The sequence below is a fragment of the Gymnoscopelus braueri genome (genome assembly GCF_963280865.1).
Source record: "Gymnoscopelus braueri genome assembly, chromosome: 21".
In the NCBI taxonomy this organism is placed as follows: domain Eukaryota; kingdom Metazoa; phylum Chordata; class Actinopteri; order Myctophiformes; family Myctophidae; genus Gymnoscopelus; species Gymnoscopelus braueri.
Genome location: NC_137623.1, coordinates 25,011,545 through 25,034,044, shown reverse-complemented (window position 1 = coordinate 25,034,044; position 22,500 = coordinate 25,011,545). Strand labels below are relative to the sequence as shown.

The 22,500-nt window shown below is 44.3% G+C and overlaps 2 protein-coding genes across 7 annotated transcripts in view; one reads left to right on the top strand and one right to left on the bottom strand.

The window, feature by feature from the left end:
* The window catches only part of atp8a2 (ATPase phospholipid transporting 8A2), a 72,114-nt gene extending 52,972 nt beyond the window's left edge, over positions 1-19,142 (top strand). For 5 of the 6 annotated variants that reach the window (XM_080418224.1, XM_080418226.1, XM_080418227.1 and 2 more), the window contains 12 exons: positions 969-1,152; positions 3,301-3,411; positions 4,849-4,923; positions 5,893-6,015; positions 6,877-6,958; positions 7,067-7,128; positions 8,715-8,771; positions 9,834-9,941; positions 12,525-12,613; positions 13,830-13,934; positions 18,219-18,310; positions 18,817-19,142. In XM_080418224.1, coding sequence (XP_080274350.1) covers positions 969-1,152; positions 3,301-3,411; positions 4,849-4,923; positions 5,893-6,015; positions 6,877-6,958; positions 7,067-7,128; positions 8,715-8,771; positions 9,834-9,941; positions 12,525-12,613; positions 13,830-13,934; positions 18,219-18,310; positions 18,817-18,911 — 1,183 coding nt within the window. In that variant the 3' untranslated portion in view covers positions 18,912-19,142. The remainder of the gene's footprint in view (positions 1-968; positions 1,153-3,300; positions 3,412-4,848; positions 4,924-5,892; positions 6,016-6,876; positions 6,959-7,066; positions 7,129-8,714; positions 8,772-9,833; positions 9,942-12,524; positions 12,614-13,829; positions 13,935-18,218; positions 18,311-18,816) is intronic. The other variant, XM_080418225.1, reaches the window with a different exon arrangement.
* Positions 19,143-22,193: 3,051 nt separating this feature from the next.
* Positions 22,194-22,500, bottom strand: part of shisa2b (shisa family member 2b) — a 9,294-nt gene continuing 8,987 nt past the window's right edge. Inside the window, exon 2 of the mRNA XM_080417782.1 lies at positions 22,194-22,500. This exon is cut by the window's right edge and continues 2,089 nt beyond it. The gene's annotated coding sequence lies outside the window, so the exon portion shown is untranslated.

Genomic DNA, 22,500 nt, shown 5'->3' with positions numbered 1-22,500 from the left:
GTCCTGTTACAATTTGCGGACAGGTGCTCTTTTAGGGTGGTTTTGAATGAGTATAGGGAGTCACACAGTTTGATGGCTGGTGGTAGGGCGTTCCACATTTTGGTGGCAGAATAGTAGAATGGACGCAGGGAAGTTGAATTATAAAGTATAATAATATTTTTTAATGCCTACGGTTGTCTATGGACAGAGTGTGACATAACGGGTAATCCAACACAACAGCAGGCTTCTGTCACCGAGCCCCAGGCAACGATGTGTAACAAAAAGACACTTTCATTGTCAGCAGAGAGACAGAACCGGTTATGGAGAGAGAGACGATGGGTGATACAGGTCAAGAGGGTGGAGTACCTCTGGGACCTTCATGAACACAGACATACACACACGTACACCGACACGCACATGCATTGTGTTAGAGGGAGGCACAGACATTACACTATACACAGTATATATATATAGAGAGAGAGACAGACAGATAAAACACATGTACTGTACTTGGCACACACTGATGCAGACGTATGCACATATTCACTGCCACACCATTACATGCACAATCCTTTGCCAACACGCACACACACACACACACACACACACACACACACACACACACACACACACACACACACACACACACACACACACACACACACACACACACACACACACACCATAAGCTCTCCAGAGCCTTATTAGCAGGGCTGTGAATCATAGTTTCCTACCTGGTGAGAACCATATACTAACACCACCACCTGTGTGTGTGTGTGTGTGTGTGTGTGTGTGTGTGCAAGCGTGTGTGTCTGTGTGCATGTGCGTGCATGCCATTTCCCCATCCATCTCTCCCTGTCTGTCTCTCTGTTGTCCATCTGTTCCCTTTACTTACGCCTTGGTTCATAGTCTCGATTCTTTCTCTCTAGTCAGACAGTGCATACATAGTTACACTATAATACAGTAAGTCCCCAACTGTGTGTTTGCAGGGTGTCTCCGATGCAGAAGTCTGAGGTAGTGGATATGGTGAAGAAGCACGTGAAGGCCATCACACTGGCCATCGGGGACGGTGCCAACGACGTAGGCATGATTCAGACCGCCCACGTGGGAGTGGGCATCAGTGGCAACGAGGGCATGCAGGCCACCAACTCCTCCGACTACTCCATAGCACAGGTACTAATCCATAGCACCGGTACTACTCCATAGCACATACTACTCCATAGCATAGGTACTACTCCATAGCACAGGTACTACTCCATAGCACAGGTACTACTCCTGGCACAGGTACTACTCCTGGCACAGCTACAGTACTACTCCATAGCACAGGTACTACTCCTGGCACAGTTCATACATGTGGAGCACACTTCATACATACAGTGTATCATCGCGTGGAAACCTCATATGTTCCAAAATAGGGTTGGGATCCGGAACCGAAGGAACTGGATCCGATATTGAGGAACCGGAATCGGTTCCATCACATTTGGAACCATTTCCGGAACCTGTTTTATCACACAGTCAGAGCTGGTATGTGGACTTCACGTCTGCTATACAATTACAATACCGGTGATTCTCAAACTTTTAGACTTCTTAGGGTCCATTTGGAACCCCCTATAGGAATCCTTAAAAGTAACCGTTAAGGTGTAGTGGTCATAAATCCCTGAATCTGCGGGAATCAGACCGTTGAGAGGGAATCGCTAAGGAACCCGGAATCGTTAAAATCCTAAAGGATCCCAACCTACTTTTCACTACTTATGTGCGACACTCTTGTATGATGAAGTAGGGCATTAATTTACTCCGAAATTTGGAGATGCAAGGTTTTCTGCCAGACAGCAACGATATAGTATACTGTATGCAGACAAGTCATTTCAGACATGGTGACTCACAGACAGCATTATCCACAGAGGGGTTAATTTTGGTATTACAGCAGCCTGTTGCAGAATAAAAGACTTTGAAATTGAATGCATTTGTTTGTTGGAATTCTGCATCTGCACCCAGAATCACAGTTACTGTATAATAAGTGTAAGGTAAACCCTACTGGAAACTTGTAATTCAATATCGGTATCGGTATCTGTCAATTTGACCAATGCGAATAATCGGATATCGGCCAATATTTCAATATCATGCATCCCTCTGTATATACATTTTCCAGTGCAATGTGAAACTGTGTAATGCACAGATGCAGAGAATATATACACCGCTCAGAAGAAGCACAATTATGTAAACACACAATGTATAATTTACAGAAGTATTAGAGGGTGATGCACAACATGAATGACCAACGTGAATGAAAATGACCAAGATGTGTATAGTAGGTATGCAGTACAAGATGTACAACTGTTATGTACGTGCAGAATGCGCTTCTTACACAATGTTGCATACAAATGTGTCAAAAGAGGCATTACATATGCATGACACAGGCGTGTAGGATCACATTACTTTATGTGGTTCATCATCACAACAAATGCATAAATACGCCAACACATGACTACGCAAATGCCTAATGCCTCAGAGATGCAGCTATTGTTGGGATTTTGTGTATTCGGTAAGACAAACGAAGAACACACACACACACACACACACACACACACACACACACACACACACACACACACACACACACACACACACACACACACACACACACACACACATAAACACACACACACACACATAAACACACACACACACACACACACACACACACACACACACATAAACACACAGGGAGCTGCAGTAGCATCCATTCCACAGATTATTACTGGTAGCGCAACCAAGTTGATTATTTGCATGTGTGTCTGTGGGCAAAGGAGAGCATGAGAGCGGAGGTGAGGTATTCAGGGAATCTAAGAATCTTGTCTCTCCTTTACACACACACACACACACACACACACACACACACACACACACACACACACACACACACACACACACACACACACACACACACACACACGTCTGCTCTCTAATTTGACTTTCTGCATTTATCTCTTGCCCCTTGGGTATCTGCTATGACTTATCTCTCTCTATCACTCCTAGCTTTGGTTCTCAATCACTCCTAGCTTTGGTTCTCAAGGTACCACAACTTTGTCCTACGTAGAAATGTTCTCTTTCTTTTCTTTTCCTTTCTGTTTGCTCTGTATTTAATGTGAGCAATTTGGCTTTTATCTGAAATGATGTTAAATGTGATAAATATGTTCCCCTCTCTCTCTCTCTCTCTCTCTCTCTACCTCTCTCTCTCTACCTCTCTCTCTCTCTCTCTCTACCTCTCTACCTCTCTCTCTCTCTCTCACTCTCTCTCTGTCCCTTCCGTGTGATTGGCAGTTCTGCTACCTAGAGAAGCTGCTATTGGTCCACGGAGCCTGGAGCTACAACCGTGTCACCAAATGCATCCTCTACTGTTTCTATAAGAATGTGGTTCTCTACATTATAGAGGTAGGAGCTCAGCACCATGCCCCCATCTGTCCGACACACACACACACACACACACACACACACACACACACACACACACACACACACACACACTGTTACATTAACAGAGACATTTTGCAGCTGTTTGTCGACTTGCTTGACAATGATGGATGAGGTGCCCCTCCGGTGTCTGCTTTCTGTCTCTATTACACACACATACACACGTGCGCGCACACACATACACAGAAAAAGTGTGCACATCAGAAGTGGCGAGACCTTGAATCCAAGGGTTGAGCACTTTGTCTGCATGTCTTTAATGTGTGTGTGTGTGTGTGTGTGTGTGTGTGTGGTGGGGGGTGGCCATAGTTGTAGCTTGCTTTTCTTTAAGGGCATTTGTCAGCTGCAGTGCCCCTCCACACTCCTTGTCTGTCGGACATTAATGATGACAGCAGGTGCTGCCCTGTTTGACCATATTCACACGGCGGCCATTTTACATTTACTTCATACTCGGTGTTGTGGGGGGGTTTGGGAAACCCCACAGTATGAAGTACTGTAAGTGCAAAATGGCCACCGTGTGAATATGGTCAATGGTACCCATGACTTCCGGAGTACAGGCTGTCTCTCCCCAACATGTGTGTGTGTGTGCATGGTTTTTGTTTAAGTTTGTTTCCATTATCATCTCACACTAGGTTTGTAGACGGCCTCTGTCCACTTACCAGAGACGGTGTCAATGAGTAATGATGAGTATGTTAGTGAGTGTTTGTGTCGCTGACCTCACCCCCCAAGGCTGTGTGCTCCACTGTATATCCCAAGAATGCTACAACATCCACCAAACCCCCCCCCCCTATCAGCCCACAGATCAGCCACTGTCTGCTGCAGTACTGTATATAATGTGTGTGTGTGTCTGAGCAGGCGTTTTGGGTGAAAGTTTGCCTCAGGCCAGAGTCACACTTAAGACATGTGCTGCATTCAAGAGAATTAATAAAGGAGCACTTTGCCCATTTTCAACCTTATCTTCATGTAATTAGTCCTCATTAATGCTCATTATAAAATGGCACCATTTCTGTCTACTTTTGAGAAACATTCCTTCAATGACATCATCATCAGTGAGGATTCCAAGCTAATGGAAACTACAGCCTTTCTCTTCCTGGGAAGTTAGCATGCTGAACTAGAAACCATTGTACTTGTTTGACATTACCACTGATAACGACGACGAGACACACATGCACGCGCGCACGCACGCACGCACGCACGTGTGTGCGCACACACACACACACACACACACACACACACACACACACACACACACACACACACACACACACACACACACACACACACACACACACACACCATTTGGTGAACTCTTTCAATCTTTCTGTCAGTATCTCCCTAGGGTGGTCTACCTCTCTTCTATTGTCACACTCATCCCCTCTCATCCCTCTGTTTGTGCTATAGCTCTGGTTCGCCTTTGTGAACGGTTTCTCTGGACAGATCCTGTTTGAGCGCTGGTGTATAGGCCTCTACAATGTGGTGAGTTTATACTCTTCTAATCTCTATCACTGTCATTGTTGATGAATTGAATACATAGGGCCACAAAGGAAACAAGTCCCCAGGAACTTTTTTTTGTGTTACCCTTTTAGCCTTAATGTCTGACTGTACCTCGTGCCATGTCTGACTAATAAAGTATTCAATCAATCAATCAAAACTCCAGCGCTCTTTATGCCTCTCTCACTTCTATGTCCTTTGTCTCCCTGTCTCTCTCTCTCTCTTTTCCCCCTCCTCTCTCCTTTTGAGTTGACATTTGCGTTGCCATCCGTCCGTCTCTCTCTCTCTTCTGGTATCTCTCATTCAATCTCTCTGGATTCATTTTGTGCTCTTATCACTCTGGTTCCTGCATGCCAGGGAGCTTTGTGTGTGGGTGGATACCTGTATGTGTCTTGGTCTATCTTCACTCTCACTGCTGTGGACTTTTTTTTTGTTTTACATTTGACTGCATATGTATGCGAACCCCTCCAGCCCTCCGTCTCTGGGACTGGTGGAATTCCTTTTGACGGTGTCGCTCTGATTGCAACATTGATTGGCCAAAGCGGCGCATAACAAGCTCTGGCTCGTGTGCACGTGAGAGTGCACAGTGTTTGCCTTTTGGGATCCTGGCATACATCAGTGGTTCCCAAACCTTTTTTTAGCTCGAGACCCAAAAGAAAAATAAGATGTTTGCCCGGGACCCAAACTAGTGAAAATAGCAGATCTACAGTTTTTTTCCTTCTAATTTATTACATTTCTTAATTTTTTTATTATGATTATATGATTATTATTTTATTTGAAAATGTTATATAAAACTAATATTAAAGTAAAAATGTAGGAAACAAAAAAAATAATGGTATATTTAGTCGCGACTCGCGACCCAAACATGGGTCCCGACCCACTATTTGGGAACCACTGGCATACATTACTCCTATCATGTGATTTGATATACTTGTGTGTGTGTGTTCATTCCAGATCTTTACTGCACTGCCTCCCTTCACCCTGGGGATCTTTGACCGTCCGTGTAGCCAACAGAACATGCTCCGTTTCCCCCAGCTATACCGCATCACCCAGAATGCCGAGGGCTTCAATACCAAGGTACACACACACACACACACACACACACACACACACACACACACACACACACACACGTTTGTATTACTATACTTGTGAGGACATCGACATTAAAATCATCGACTAAAAATAGCAGATCTACAAGCTCACAATTTAAGGAAAAGTCTAATCCCAAAACCTTAATATTTTCCTAATTGTAATACTAAAACACACACACACACACACACACACACACACACACACACACACACACACACACACACACACACACACACACACTGGATATAGCCATGGGTTGCACCCAAAGCCAAAATTAAATCATTATTCTGTCATTTCAGCTCTGTGTTTGACTTGTTGTGCCTTGTGGTTTGCATTTGCGATGATGATTGAGTGATGCCTGCTACTTGTTTGGAACTCCAGCGGGTAAACAGGACTGGCATGGAGGCTCACACGTCACCATGGCAACCTTAATTAAATTCATAGGCCCAGAATAAGGAAGTCTTTCATTTTTAGAGGGCAGACCAGCTGCGTGTGTGTGTGTGTGTGTGTGTGTGTGTGTGTGTGTGTGTGTGTGTGTGTGTGTGTGTGTGTGTGTGTGTGTGTGTGTGTGTGTGTGTGTGTGTGTGTGTGTGTGTGTGTGTGTGTGTGTGTGTGTGTGTGTGTGTGTGTGTGTGTGTGTGTGTGTGTGTGTGTGTGTGTGTGTGTGTGTGTGTGTGTACAGGAGGGCAGTTATTGGCGGTGATGGCAAGGACACAGTGCCAACTGTGAGGCATTTCTGTTTGTGTGTGCTTATATGTGGCCGTGCACAGTATGTGTGCACGCCTTGGCATTGGTTTGCACTGACTTTCTCCCTCCATCTACTGTATGCCTTTCTCTTTCCAGGTGTTTTGGGGTCAGTGTATCAGTAACGCACTGATTCACTCTATAATCCTCTTTTGGTTTCCGCTCAAAATGCTAGAGCACGGTAAGGAAGTCCGCCTGATTAACACTCATTAACGTCCTTGTGCAGCTTGTTATTAAACCTCAATACTGTACAGTAGGCTACATATAGACCTTTGTTTGTTCTTCACAGACTCTCCCTTCCCTGACGGACGTGGAAATGACTACTTGTTTGTGGGAAATATGGTCTACACTGTAAGCATCCTTGTTATTTCCCTCTGTGTGTGTGTGTGTGTGTGTGTGTGTGTGTGTTTATAGTTTGTTTCTTTGTGCACACCTTTCCGTGTGTTTGTACGCTTGTTGGAAGTTTTTGTACGCTTTTCTTTATGCACATTTATTTGTGTGCATCCCTGTGTGTTTGCATTCGTGTCTGTGTCCGTGCACCATCATGTCGTCCAGCCCCCTCATGGGCACATAGTCTGGTCTGGTCTAGTCAGCCTGTCTCTGCTCTCCATTCATAGTCCAGCTCTTCCCTCCATCCTCCCCTTGCTTTTGAGTCTCCCTATATTATTCAGCTCCCTACACTTAACCCCCGTGTATACTGTATGTCAGTGATGTTTATTTGTTGACGTTGCTCGTCTCTGTGTGTGTGTTGTGTTTGGATTATAGAGAGCTCTGGGGGTACTGAGTGTTGCATTACGTTGTTTACAGTAGATCATTATTTGTTACCAGTTAGTTACCAGCCGTGACAGCGGGGCTCGTATTGTTTTCACCTTTTTGAAGTTGATTTCTCTGTGTCTACACCCTCCCCCCGTCTGTGTGTTTGTCATGTGTATGACAGATTCTGTCAACGCAATAGTGTCACAATCTTGCAGGATGTCACAAAACTTGACAGATGTGTTAGTTGAGGTCATAACGAAGGCCGATGGGTGAGGTCCGAGCAAGGGTGCCAGAAGTAGGGGGTAAACGCATAGAAACCTAGATACTCTCATTGGCCTCTGCAGTTCATTGGAGCGACCTGCATCGCGGCCGCCATTTTGGAGAAGGCAAGCTTCCTGACTGTCTTTTCCGGGATTTGTCAGAATCTAGTTGTATAAAGATATCCTGTTATATTTTTATACAACTAGATTCTGCCAAGTCCCAGAAAAGACGAGCTGGGATTGGCCAGTTGTCAGGGAGCTTGCCTTCTCCAAAATGGCGCCCGAGATACAGACGCCTCAGAGCAGGAGGAGGCGTCTACCTTTATATGCCTATGGGTAAACAGACCAATGGCTAGCTGTTACCATACTGTTATAACAAGCAATCCGTCCGTGGACCGTTCTCACTAAGTGTCTTTTTAAAACGGTTTTCAAATATTTGACCAGTACCTCATGAAAATACAATTTTGATACTCGCTCAGTAGTGTCAAACACTGGTCTTCCTCAGTCTATATAGTATAACCCCCCCCCTCCCCCATGGCGGGTTCACCCATTAGACCCGCCATGGGGGAGGGTCTAATGGGTGATGTTTAACCCATGAAAACCAAAGTCACTTCTCTCATGTCAGGTGTTTCAGTGCATCACACACATTTTTGGTGTCTCAGCTTGTGTGATCCCATTGCGAGTTGGACTCTAGTTGATATTTATCACCTCCGGAATTGTCAGTGAACAGACTCTTTTTCTTTCTCTCTCTTTCTTTTGTTTTATTTTTTGTTTTGTTTTATTTATTCACACAATAAAAACGGTACAAAAGGTAACAATTATTAAAAGACACAGAAATTAAAGAGAAGGGAAACCCATATAGGGCTTATACAAGACTCTCAAGTAAAATACTGACCCCTCTTCTTCTCTGCCTGTGTGTAGTACGTGGTCGTTACAGTGTGTCTGAAAGCTGGGATGGAGACCACCGCCTGGACCAGGGTAAGAGTTCATGTCGACCCACTCTCGTGCACAACATTCTTGCTTGTAGCATGAGTGTTAGTTAAATCCAGTGCAGTGCACTGTATTAAACCATTTTCACTCACTGATTATTCATTTAATTGGGTAAGACTGTATATATAAATAAAAAAATATTAGTGCTGGTCAAAATGCATTGTACGCTCAGCAGAACAGCACATTATAACTACCAGGTAACACTTTACTTAAAGGTTGTATCTATAATGCATCATAATCACTTTTATAATGCATTATAATGCAATTATAACACTTCATAACACTTAACAGTTATAATTGTTTATGATTATGCATAGCAACTTATAACAAAGACACTTATAACTACTAAGTTATGTAGTTAGTTATAATGTGCTGTTCTGCTGAGCTTATAATGCATTATGACCAGCACTTATGTCATAAATGTTGATTATAAACATAATCTTTATTATAACCGCATTATAATGCATTATAAATGCACTTATAATGCATTATAGACCCGACCTTAATATACAGTGTTACCTCGCAATAATTACTGTTACTTGCATTGTAAAGCTGTTTATGTAAGTCAGCCTCTCTATGTACGTACACTGTATCCGTCCGTATTAAATAAAGAAGAAGCTTGCCATCTTCATAGCTAGCCAAGACAATGCATTGACTGTGGTCACGTGGCTATGGGTTGGGCGTAACCATGTGTTGCGCCCATCCCAACGTACATGTCCACTGTCCGGGCAGACAGAGGGGCGTTGACACCCCCCGTCCGCTCAGCTGTCTGCACAGCGCCCCCCCGGTAATGAAGAGGGGTCCCGCCGGAATTCACACAGTGTCCCCTTACAGCAGGACACGTAGAGTGGCAGAAAGAGAAGAGAGGAGAGGAGAGGAGGAAGTCTCAGCGACAAGGTTGTCTATATTCAGACTGTGTGTGTAACTATTTGACCTCATTCTCTCTCTCTCTCGTTTTCTCTCTCTCTCTCTGTTGCTATTACTTTGTTCTTCTCTTCCTCCCTTCTCTACCCATCTCTCTCTCTCTCTCTCTCTCTCTCTCTGCTGTAGTTCTCCCACCTGGCGGTCTGGGGCAGCATGATTCTCTGGATACTATTCTTCGCCGTCTACTCATCCATCTGGCCATCGATCCCCATTGCCCCTGACATGCTAGGCCAGGCAAGTCAACACATGCAACTCATCTAAGCAACCATCTTCTGTTCTCTCCTCTCCTCTCCATCCCTCCATCACCCCTCCCGGGTTGCCGGGTACCTGGCGCCTGTCTGACGCTTCCCCCCGGGTGTTCCATGTCGGCACGGCTGGAGCCCCCCAGGGGAGATTTATGCCCCCCCGCCAGCCCCCCATCTCCAGGCTCCTTGCACCTGCTGTGCTGTCACCCGAGCCCCAGGCTTTTACGGCCCACTCTGGAGGTGTTGACTCAAGAGGGTGGGCTGCTGCCGCTGTGTGTCTGTGTGTGTTGGGGTGGGGGTGTATGTGCAAGGGTCCATCAAGCGTAACAAGGGTGTACGTGAAATCCCTTGATTGAGGGTCCCGGAGTCGTTGGGGGTGTTCCCTGGAGGAGAGTCGGGGGGTGTTGGGGGGCAGTGTCCACCACTGTGCTGGAGGAGAGTGGAGGGATGGGGGGGGGGGGTGGCTCCCCCACTGTGAGTCGAGTGAAAGGAGGGCTGCTCATCAGGCTGTCTCAGCCCCACCACCCCCCACCCCCCTGGCCTATTAATTCAATTTGTGTCAGAAATCAGGAATGCGGTCAAATAACTCTGCAGCTGCTATGGTCCAACTGGGGACTGACTGGTCAGAGATACTCAGCCACACCCCCATTCTCTCTAACAACCCTATTACCTCCAGCGGTCTCCTTCCATCTATGTTTCCATCTGGCCATAGAGGGACAGGCAATGGAAAAGTAAAATTGTGCCTACTTTTTTATTTATTTATTTATTTAATGGAGAGAGAGAGATATAGACAGACAGAAATTAATACAGCGTAGCGTTCTGGCGCTGTGTGATTTGTGGTGGTTTGTGCCGTGGCAGAGGCCGACAGTGTGTCTATGGATATGACAAAATGGAGACAATATACGACGAGTATGCCTCCAAGGTGCTTACGCAGCCTATTTCCCAGTGTATTGTGTGTATGATGTATGCACAGTGCCGCGGGTGTTAACCCAAAACGGACAGTCTGTCTCGGTGTACGTAGGTGTTGCTCACAGACACACACTGTGTGTGTGTGTGTGTGTGTGTGTGTGTGTGACTGACTGTGTGTAGGTTGAATATAGTCTGTATCTTTAGTTGTGTTTCCAGCTGTCTCAAAAAAGACTTAATGCCTTTTTTCCGGTTGAATTTCGAGATTTCCCCACTGAATATCAGCTGTAGCAGACTCTGACTCACAAGCCCTGAACTATCTCTATCTCTGGACTGTACAGCTCCAGACCTGGGACTGAGAAACCACATGATATCAGTTATTATATAGTCCCAATTACAGAGGTCATGCTGCATGGGAATAAAGTGTTTTACAACCGTTGACTTATAAGGTTCATGTCTAGAGACCCAAGACTTAAGCTTATGAAATACTATACTGCTAACTCTTGGCTTAACCACTTAAGCCCTATATACATCATCGTACAACGAATGGCGAAAATACAAGCTCACAATGTGGCGCAATGGCGTTAGGAGCTTGTAATTTTTTTTTTGCCTACAGTATAATGACATGCCCAAAATAGGGACGTCAGCCAGGTTGAAAGTGGTTGAAACAATCAACAATGGAGAAATTGTATAGGCAATAAATAGGAAGACAGAAATAATAGGCACTGGCCGTAACAGGCAGGGACAAGCAGAGTGAAGGATCTAGCTGCCTAGAGATATGTCGTTAGGAAAGACTTGATTGGAGATTGGAGTGGGAGAGACAGATCGAGACACTAGTTAGGAGCGTGATTAACCCCCAGAGAGACGGGCTAAGGGTAATGGTTAAAGGTCAGCGAGGCTGACTGCAGCTGGACTAGACTGACACACAGCCGTATAGTGCAGTCACTCACTGTAATCCATGTTACATTGCTGGAGCGTCAGTATTGAAGTCCTATGGATTCTGTGTACAGCTGAAATGAATGCGTCCCTAACAGATACAATATCGTCACCTTCTTAAAATATAGTTTGTTTGAGGAAAATGATATTTTTGCCTAAATCAGCTCCTCATAAAATCGCCTATATCGAAAAGATCATGCTGTTCCCGCCCCAGTATATAAACTTGTTGGGTGAAATGATTAAGAAATATCATATATTTTGTTTTGGTTCAGTTTTTTTCTGTTTTCTGAAAAACTTGAAAAAGATTACATAGGCCATTATTTTAAGAAGGTGACGATATGTAATGTTAACTGTTCAACATACATGGTTCAACATACATAGAAAACTGTGGAAAATGGAGTTGCTCATTTTGAGGTCTCGCTGAGTTTTTGTAGTTGGAATAAGTATGCCATAAACGCTGGTATTCATTCTCGACATGCACAAATTAACACCACATTAGGTAGTTACAGACCGTCTGTGATTTCACATAATGTACTATTTATTTAGCATCATAAAGAATACACTTCCAGCTTTTGCTATTTTTACATCAGCTGCCATCGATGTACGTCATACGCAAGTCCAACCATGGCTGAAATGTTCGTTTCCAGTCACGCAATTAATGTCTGGAAAACGGTATGCTGTATGTACAGTATGTAAATCTGAAACACCTTGTGTATTTTTTTCTGTGCAGGCTGGCAGGGTGTTTCAATGCTGGTATTTCTGGCTGGGCCTGATCCTTGTGCCCGCTGCCTGTCTTCTCATGGACTTTGCATGGAACGCGTGAGTAGCACACAATCACCTCAATTGTAATCGATTAGTTTGATTAACTGTTGCACCCCTTGTGCGTGCACGTGCGTGACAAATCCATACAAACGCTTTGTGACTTAACCCATCTAGACCTGTTACACCTATACGTTGTTCTACCTTTCAAGCTGGGAACGCCTCTGTGTCATTTTAGTTGTTGGTATACATTGCTGTTGTAGGGCAGAAACCTCTTATCTCCATATTCTAACTTTTTGAGTTTTTTCGTAAATTAACGCCCTACTTGATCATACTACAGCGTCACATCAAAAGTAGTAGATCCACAAGCTCGAAACGCGGCTCGAGTTTTGAGCTTGTAGATCTGCTACTTATGATATTTTTTAATTTGAATCCCGAAAAGTCTCTTTTGGACATACAGTACTGTATGAGGTTTCCACTCGACAGAGACGATATATAGCAACATTTTTCCAGAAAACTTAGGGTAGGATTTAGAAGCCGTTTTTTCGCCCTCAGGTCTTAAAGGGTAAGACCACTTTGGTAGAGGTTTGGGTTGTGTAGTTACCTTGCCATGATGTAACTCAAAAGGTGGACAAGAAATAAAAAATTATTGCTCCATTCATTAGAAATTGATCATTCAAAATATACTCCTCAATGACTTACATTGTACGGTAAAACAGATCTCAAAGTCACTCTTTTAGGACATAACTGAACACAAACAAAGTTGATTCAGACAATATAGAACATCACCAAAACCAGTACTGTTTGTTTTTTTAATAAAAATGTCAACTTCCTGTTGATTTTAATATTTCTATTAAGAAGAAAACCCGGACTGGATCCGCGGATCCGGATCCGGCTCTTCAAATGGTAAAATCAGCAGGAAATGTAAATTTGTATTAAAAAAAATAAACGGTACTGGGTTCGGTGATGTTCTATATTGTCTGAATCAACTTTGTTTGTGTCCGTTTATGTGCTAAAAGAGTGACTTCCAATCAATTTCCAATCAATGGAGCAATTATTTTTTATTTCTAGTCCACCTTTGGAGTTACGTCATGACAAGGTAACTACACAACCCAAACCTCTACCAAAGTGGTCTTGCCCTTTAATGGATTCAATTAAACATACTCTCTCAGTTGACTACTCTGGGATCATTAAAGTTGTATCTTGTTGTATGTATACGTGTCTGTATACCAGCTCTTCTCCTGTGTGTGTGATGAACTTACGTTCTCTTTTGCAGTGGGCGTCGCACTGTGAGGAAGTCTCTCCTGGAGGAGGTGCAGGAGTTGGAGGCGCGGGCCGTGGACCCAGATGCAGCTGTGCTCAGAGATGCTAGCGGCCGCAGGTACACACATGCATTACAGTGCAAAAGCATCGTTGGGACCTTAAACCTGCATTCTCAATCATTGTTTTTGTTCATGTCATTGATCATGTTTGTTTTATTTATCGTCACTGTTGGGTGGAAACTTTGTACATCCAAATCTGTTACTTTTCAGAAAATGGGAAAAATAATCTGTGTTCCAATGGATCCCATGTTGTTATTATTTAGTCACAAGCTCTTGTTAATACTTTTCATTGGTTGAATATTTATAAAACCATTATACTAATAATAAAAAAATGTCGATACAAGGTTTCTGCCGGACAGCGGTGATATGCTTTTTCACTGTGACATGCCATTCATTCTCTTTATATTGACATATCATGAGATAGATTTGAATCTTTCCCTAACCTTTATAATTGTTATAGCATATCCATTATTAATTCATATCTCTGCCCCTTATTGAGATTTTACTGGACCGCAGAGTATCACAGTGACTGGTTTTGTTAGGATAACTTTTAGTATTTAGCAGATGCTCTTAACCAGAGCGACTCACAATAAGCTAGGTAAACACATACATCAAATGCAGAGAGAAATTGTAGTGCCTCATAAAAGTAGGATCACAGGTAAACCAAGAACCAGTCTAAAAAATATACAGATCAAAACAATGATCTGTACTATAGGATACCAAGTAAACAATGCACCTAGCATCTGTCTAAATGACATTTTACGTTGCACTAAACATTTCAAAATGATTCCATGCTCCTGTTTGTTTTACATTCCATGTATGTTTTGTATGTGTGTATAATAAACACATACCGGTAACCATGGCATTTCTTAATCCCTTAGCTCCACCTGTAGTGCCAAAGTCAAGGCTGAGGTCCCGTAGTGCCTGGGCTCCTCAGGGCACTTACTCACACAGGTAGCGCTTGGGTTTGGACCTATCTCAGTGGTTCTCAAAATGAGGTCGGGCTGGGGACCCCCAGGGGTCCTTGAGGAGTTACGGGTCTGTAACTCTGAGAGTGTGCAGATATGTACAGTATGCTCTCAGAGTTCAATTAACACTGAGGAGTTTACAATATAGATTGGGGTCCCAGTAGCCTGGCAAACCATCGGTCTTGTGAATTCACATTATCATGCGTCTTCTGCAGAGCGGTCTGGCCCCAAGCGCTGGGTGGGCGTTTTGCAGGAACTAAAAAGTGGAAGATAATGTTGTTAATAATGATAAAGATAATGTTGATAATATTCACGTGACCGGGATGGTTTACCAGGCTAGGGTCCCAGTAGGTAAAAATCATATAAAACTGGGGGTCCTTGAAAAAGATTATATATATATATCTCTATATATATATGTGTTTGAGAACCACTGACCTATCTGACTGTGTGAACTATGAGCTCAAATAACCCCACTGGAAGCCACTCAGTGCGACCATTCACTGGAATCACACCTTTTTCTCACTCACGCGTATTGTCTTTTTCGCCATCATTTTTTGACTTGCTGTCTGTGCCCTTGTATCTACAGTATTACATCCACACCACACAATAAAAATCCAGAGTGTTAGTTTAAAGGAGTAGTTCACCCAAAGAAGTGCTTATTTTCTATCAATTACACACCCCATTAAGCCTTGAGTTCATGGCATTATTTTAGTTTTTGTCGCATTCCTGAGCCAATAATTTGATGACCCGGTCATCGGTCAGTAGGAGACTCAGTAGGAGTCTCTTTGAGTCTCTGCCAGTCATCAAATTATTGGCTTAGGAATGCAACAAAACAAAAAAAATCGCCATGAATTCAAGGCTTCATTCATGGGGTGTGTAATTGCTAGAAAATAAGTCACTTTTTTGGGTGAACTACTCCTTTAACTCTGAAAGTGTTGAACTCTCACAGTCAAATAAACACTGTGGATTGTTACAGTGTATCCTTTCCCCCCCATCCCTTCATCTTTGGTTCTCTCCTCACAGGTGGGCCTATTTGAACTGCTGTACAGACTGGGTGTGTTTCCTGTGTGTGATGACATAGAGCCAGAGATTAGCTTCCTGTGTGTGACGTCAGTAGAGTTGTGTTAGAACTAGTTACATTGTGCGGAGTGTACTTGGAAGAGAACCCTGTGTTTGGTTTGGTAGAAGACTTAAATAGATATTAACCCATTAAGATCGGGAAAGCATCTGTGTAATTTTTTGACTTCTTTTGCTATTCAAAAATGCAGATCATTTTGGGTGGTCCTGATTATAGCAACATAGGTTTATTAGGATTAGAAGACATTTGTAGAATCCCCAGAAGCAAAGATTTGAGTTACAAATGTTCGCTTAATCTTTTTAATATATATTCAAAGATATGCACACATTTTCAAAGATTACAAAAAAAACAAGCTTAGATATATCTATATTTAGTATATCTGCTATTTTTGAATTTTGAATTGCCCAACGAAATAAAAAAATGACACAGATGCTTTCCCGGTTTGAATGGGTTATGGATTGCCAATTTGTGGGAGCAGAGAGAGTACTGTCAGTCCCATTTGGTAGACTGACAATACTGTAAAGCCAACAGTTGTTTCGTCTCAGAGACGGCGCTGCTTTATTATAACAGGCCTTGGAAAGAGTTGGTGCGGTCCAGGTGTGTTTTTAATTTTGGGAATGGTTTAGGCGGGCGGACGTTTTGTGTCTCCAGAGTCGGACCACCTGGAGGCGAGGGCTCTGTCCTAGACTGACCCTGATTTTAGTCCTGGGGAGAAGCAGGCATTGATCCTATGTGCCCCCCCCCCCCCCCCCCAAAAGACAGAGCTTCTCCTTCCATTATATGAGAAATTTAGAGTTGGACACAGAAGGGAGCCAAAGCACACATCTGTGTTTGTAGTTCCTAAGAAAGGGCCTGGGACGGGGTCAGGAAAGGTAGAGGACAGGGAACGTCTCGAGGGAAGAGCTCAGATGTGGCTCATCCTTGGACCGTTTGGAGTCTTGCTTCAGTACGTTGGAGAGGAGAGAGAGAAACGCCACAGGAGGGAAAGTAAAACTTCACTCGTACAGATGTGTCTTCTCTTTTATTTATTTGTCTAGCCACCATGTACCCCCCAGCCCCTTTCATTCATTCACTCGCTCCCTTTCATCCATTTAACAGACGGCATTTTCTTTGGCCAAAGGCACCCTTGACAAACCTCAGAGGCCTTTTTTTTCGGTGTTTCTCTTGACAAACACATCGGTGTAGAGGTTCCCCAGTGGTCACGTAAAGGAGAATTTCCCAGCTGTGTGATCCTCATCACAACCTTGGGCTGTCTGGCTCCAGTCCACACCGCTCTGTGGATCATATCAGAATCATTGCCCGGGTGCCAGGGAAATCCCTCTTGAGTAATTTAATGCCTCATTGCCAGCCAGATCGGGGGAACGTATCCGCCCATTTTCCTCTATGGAATCAGTTAACAGGAAGCTTCCTGGGATGGCCTTGAGTAGTTGTGCTGTCCTTTGTGCATCTATCGCCTCTGCCCCGTTGCCCAATGGTACCCGTTCCAGGCAAGCATGGGCGATGATGAGATTGAAGTGACAAAGGTCACTGGGTTAATTAGTGAATCACAGTGAGAGTCTGTCTGCATGCATTGCACGCATTTGTGTGTGTTTGTGTGTGTGTGTGTGTGTGTGTCTGTGTGTGCGCACACACGCAATTTGGAAGAGACTTGGTTATTTTTGGTCACGGGAGGAGAGTAGGCGTGACGGCGTGTGGTCTAAGAACAGAGGGTCCAGTCTTCCTCTGAACAAGGAGAGAGTGGAGCAGAGGAGAGGAGAGGAGAAGGGGGAGCAAGAGAGTGAGGAGAAGTTCAGTTTTGCTGTCCTTTTCCCTGCAGCTGGGTCATGAGTTTACTATTGCATTAGCTTGAATTTCAACAAATCAGCCCCTGCCAATTACTTGGCCCCGGCCTGGCTTAAATCCATCCAGGTTTTGCCAGACCTAGTACTCAAGCTCAAATGTTTCTGGGTGTCACGTGATGATGATAATGTTTCTAGATCATTTCCTTTAGAGATCACTGATCTCCAAAACACCTGATTGGTATACTGTAGGTCTAAGCAGTAAAGTGAAAACGTATCCAAACCAGTTGCATGTTGTTGTACTGGTCTTGCATGAAAGGAGAAGAGAAAGAGCATTCATGAATACACAGACTGACAAGTAGATGGTCACATAACCTTGTGATTGTGTTGTGATGTAGATAAGATTAACTATAGTTACCTCTGTGATTTGATTACCGATCACTGCGTGGATATACGGTAATTATCGGCATTAGCTACTGTAGTAACATGTTTTTTTCCCCCTCTCCCTCTTCCCTGCAGTCTAAACGAACGGGCCCATCTGCTGACAAGAGTCTTTAGGAAAACGCCTTCGAGCGTAGGGCGCTCCAACTCAGTACAACAGACTGTGTCACGTGAGTCTCCTGTCCACTCGTTTTTTTGCCATTTAATTGTCAAACGAATTTTAAGCAAAAGTGTGAATTAGTTATGTTTTATGACCTGAACTGGTCGTGAATAAATAACAGGCATCTGCAAGAAAAAAGTTTTCTGATTGGGAAAGTTGACAGTGAAATAATAATCAGTATCAAATAAGTCACTATAAATAGTATTTGACCAGGAAATGTGTTTCAATCATTAAGTATTGAGGTCTTTATTATGCAACTGCAAAGTCCTTATTTGCACATTTTATATAAATTTGTCATTTCTATTTAGCTTTTGTTTTCTAGAGTCTGATTTATACTTTCTGCATCATGTCTTGCGCTGTACAAGCTCACAGCGCATCACAGTGCGACACGTTGCGAGCCTGTGGATCGGCTATTTTCGGTGCATGACACTGGCACGCAAAACTTAAGTGTAAACCAGGTGTAATCCAACACCAACTCAGGTCTGGGTTTGACACTGCATTCCGTTCCTTTTCCAGATGGCTATGCCTTCTCTCAGGAGGAGCACGGAGTGGTGTCCCAGTCCCAGGTTGTACGCTCCTACGACACCACCCGTCAGCGACCCAGCGTTTAGCACCGCCATCCCCTCTCCCTGCCCTTCCCTGCCCGCCCCCACCCCCGGCCACCGTCGCCTCAGATCGCCGAGGCCACGGTGGCCGTGGAGACAGCGGAGACGGAATCATGTGACGCCCTCAAGCCGGGTGACCGGCCCTGCAGTGGCCTTACTGGTACTATAACGTGACCGACCCGCCACCACCATCGCCACCCTCCTCAACACACACACACACACACACACACACACACACACACACACACACATCCCAGAGGGTGGTTGCTAGGGGTGGAGGCCGTTGGTGAGGCACAGAGGACAGACACAGGAGAAGGGACCAGACCGACTATACGGAATAAACTGTCTCAAAGACTCCTACACACTCTGCACAGGCATGAGCAATCCATATCCATGCACAGACATGAGATATCAAACTCAGAGACTGCTACTTGTATCCATGTAACCCCACAGACTGGGTTTGGGTTGTGTCTCCGGTGTGTGTTTAATGTGTGTGTGTGCGTGCGCACTTCCAAAGCATCTGTATCTGCCTGTGCATGTGTGTCTGCACGCAAGTTGCGCTCTTGTGTGTGAGTGTGCGCGTACGTGTGTTCAGTTTGTGGTAAGAGAGCCTATATGTGTGTGTATGTATGTGTGTTTGCTTCCGTGCGGTTCCCATTCGTCTCCCTCTCCTGAGCTGGGTTTAACTAGTCTGTCATCGCATGCCATCGGGAGAGGGGAGGGGACTTCAAAATAAACACACATACACACACACACACAATCCCAGAAGGAATTCTTTACAGGGAGAGGCTGGGAGGAGGGGGGGGCATTGATCCGGTTTTCTCTGAGCTTTACACCCCAGCCCCAGGCCCCCATAGAGTTTGACCATATTCACGCTACAGCCATTTTGTTTTTACTTGATACTTAGGGGGGGGGGGGGGGGTCCGAGTATGAAGTAACAACAAAATGGCCGTGTATATGGCTAAATTCCATCCCCAAGCCTCACTGCCAAAACACCACAGAGATGTCGCTGAAGCGGAACCCTAAATGTGCTAGATTACCATCCTGCTTGGACCATAACTTCTGCTCTGTACGGGAACTTCTTTTTCCCCTCTCCCCTCTCTTCATCTCTGCTCTCTATCTCTTCATCTTCCAGCTTCTAAACAGACCCCCGACACACACACGCACACGCACACGCACACCTTTCCTCCTCTACAGTGTGTCTTCTCGTCTTGCTCGTTTAGAATCCTTCTTTTTCCACTTCCTGTTATGATTCTGACGGTTCCTGTGAATCCTGAGATGGGATTGCTTGCCGGTACCACCTCCATGGGACTGAATAAAAACCAGGTGTTTCACTCGGACGAGCATGGTATTTTGGGACGTAGCAAATGCACGCTTCTGAACAACAAGGAAGCAGGCTTGGGTGAGGCGTGGCCAAAGCGAGTTGCATGCCGATATATAGGGTGAGAATCAGTTATAATCTATTTTGAAATGGCATAGTACTTGAATGTTGATATGAAACACATTTTTGGTCCAGAAATGTCGACGTTCAAAGTATCGGTGGTTTGCAGAAACATACTGTACAATGCTAGTGTTTTTCTCTGGCCACCAGGGTGTAGGAGTATAAGAAGAAGGAGCAAAAACCGAAGTGTACAGTATCTTTGTAAATCGATGATCACCGAAATGAAAGTATTTTCGAAGTTACAATAAGGCATGCGGTCTCCTGTAGGTTTAAGGCAAAGATTAGATAAATAATAATAACTTTTATGGTTACAGTGTTTGCTAGCATTTTGCTAGCTTGCCATTGCGAGCCGACGAGAACATGCATCAGGCACACAACACTGTGTGATGCAAGACATGAGGCCCCGGCCCCGAATGAAACACCAGGTTTTTAGGGAGTCCCGTCCAGCCTGGGAATCTTGCAGCCTGGCCTCCAAAGCTTCCTCCTCCATTTCTGTTGGGTTCCCTCACTCGCAACTGGACTTATTTTTTTTTAAATATAAAATGTGTCTGTGTTTTTTGTTTTTGTCTTTCTTTTAATGAATGCCTGTTTTTCTTTTGTACTCATTTGTGGAGAAATATCTTAAACGGGAATATTTTACTTGAACTAGTGCTACTAGGCATCTGAAAATGCCCGGTTACGTCATGTGTTCTGTCTGGTTCTACGATACGTCTGAATGTACAGTCCACTGTCTAACTGTGTACTCTTCTGTTGCGGACGCCCAGGTTCTAGGGTTTGTCCATTGGACTCTTAATCATTAAATCTAATAAATCCAAGGCCTGACCAAATGCTTCTGACTGTGACTGATTCACTGTTTGTTAAAACTGCATTCATATACTAACTTTGTGTCTTGAGAAAACAGTGGTTACGCAGGTAGGGGGTCATGGAATGGAGGGGAGGTCTTAGATAAACAGAATTGAAGAAGGACAGTGGAGGACGTCGTTTAAACCAAATCAAAATCAGCCCTCATTCTTGCATTAATCTATCTCCGTGCCACAGCCTGTAAGGAAGGGTTACTGTCACTGAAGTCTGACCATTTAGCAGATTAATACAGACCCTTGGCCCTGAGTCCCTGGGTCTCACGCTCCCACCCACCTTCCTGGCCGTGGCCCAGCCGAACCCGACTGCAGCTGCTTCAATATGGGGAATCCATCGGGCTGGCCCCATCAGGAGCCATAGATCCATTTATGCTTTTCAACTCCTTCCCAATGGCTCCCAGGGGTGGCCCTCCTCCATTTTCCCCGCTAGCTGAGTTTCCATTGGAACGTGCCAAAAATACACCTCCGCAGGCTCAAGGAAATGGTTATAGGTTTATATATACAGTCTATTGTTGTGCATTATTATGTTGCCGTGCTAATGTGCCTGATGATATGACGGGTATTTCTGCTGTCCACCCTGGGTGGCTGGCTGTCTGTGGGCGTGAGTAATTACAGTAGCTAATAGCTAAAGAATGTGTGCGTTTGTCTGCGTGTCTTTCAAAGGGATTAAATAATCTTTTGGCCGCTCATAAGCTGAGACTGCGGTCTAGCCCCATGCTGGCTGTCAGCTTTAACACTTGTTTCTTGCTAGTCAGGTTTATAAGTCTCAAGGCAGATGTAAATCTCACTGCTCCGTAGAGATGGTCTTCTCTCTCATGGTTTTGAAAACATAAAACATGTTTGTGTATTTATGACAAGGTTAAAGTGTTAAAAAAAGAAAAGAAACACAGGACAGGAAACGCATCACGTCTCAACACATTGATATTTATTTATTTTTCCTTATAAATCAATGAAAAATGTCAATCCTGTATGAATCAGCATCTCATAGAAGGCAGAAACACATTTGAGCATAAATCATACAGTACCTCTTTACAACGCACGCTGTCCATCCTATGGACAACATGCTTGAAGTAGATGAGACACCCAGTCATACTGATTTTTGTGCTGCACCGTATCTTAAGCCTCTTTTATACTAAGTCATGCGACAAAAATAACTGATTCGTTATTTTCAGCGCGCAACGAAATACAAATGAGGCTTTAGACTGTTAGTTTAATGGACTGGCACATTCCTGAAGCTGTATGTTACTGAGTTACCAGCACCATAACAGAGCCAGCTGTAGAACAGTGCGCAATAATG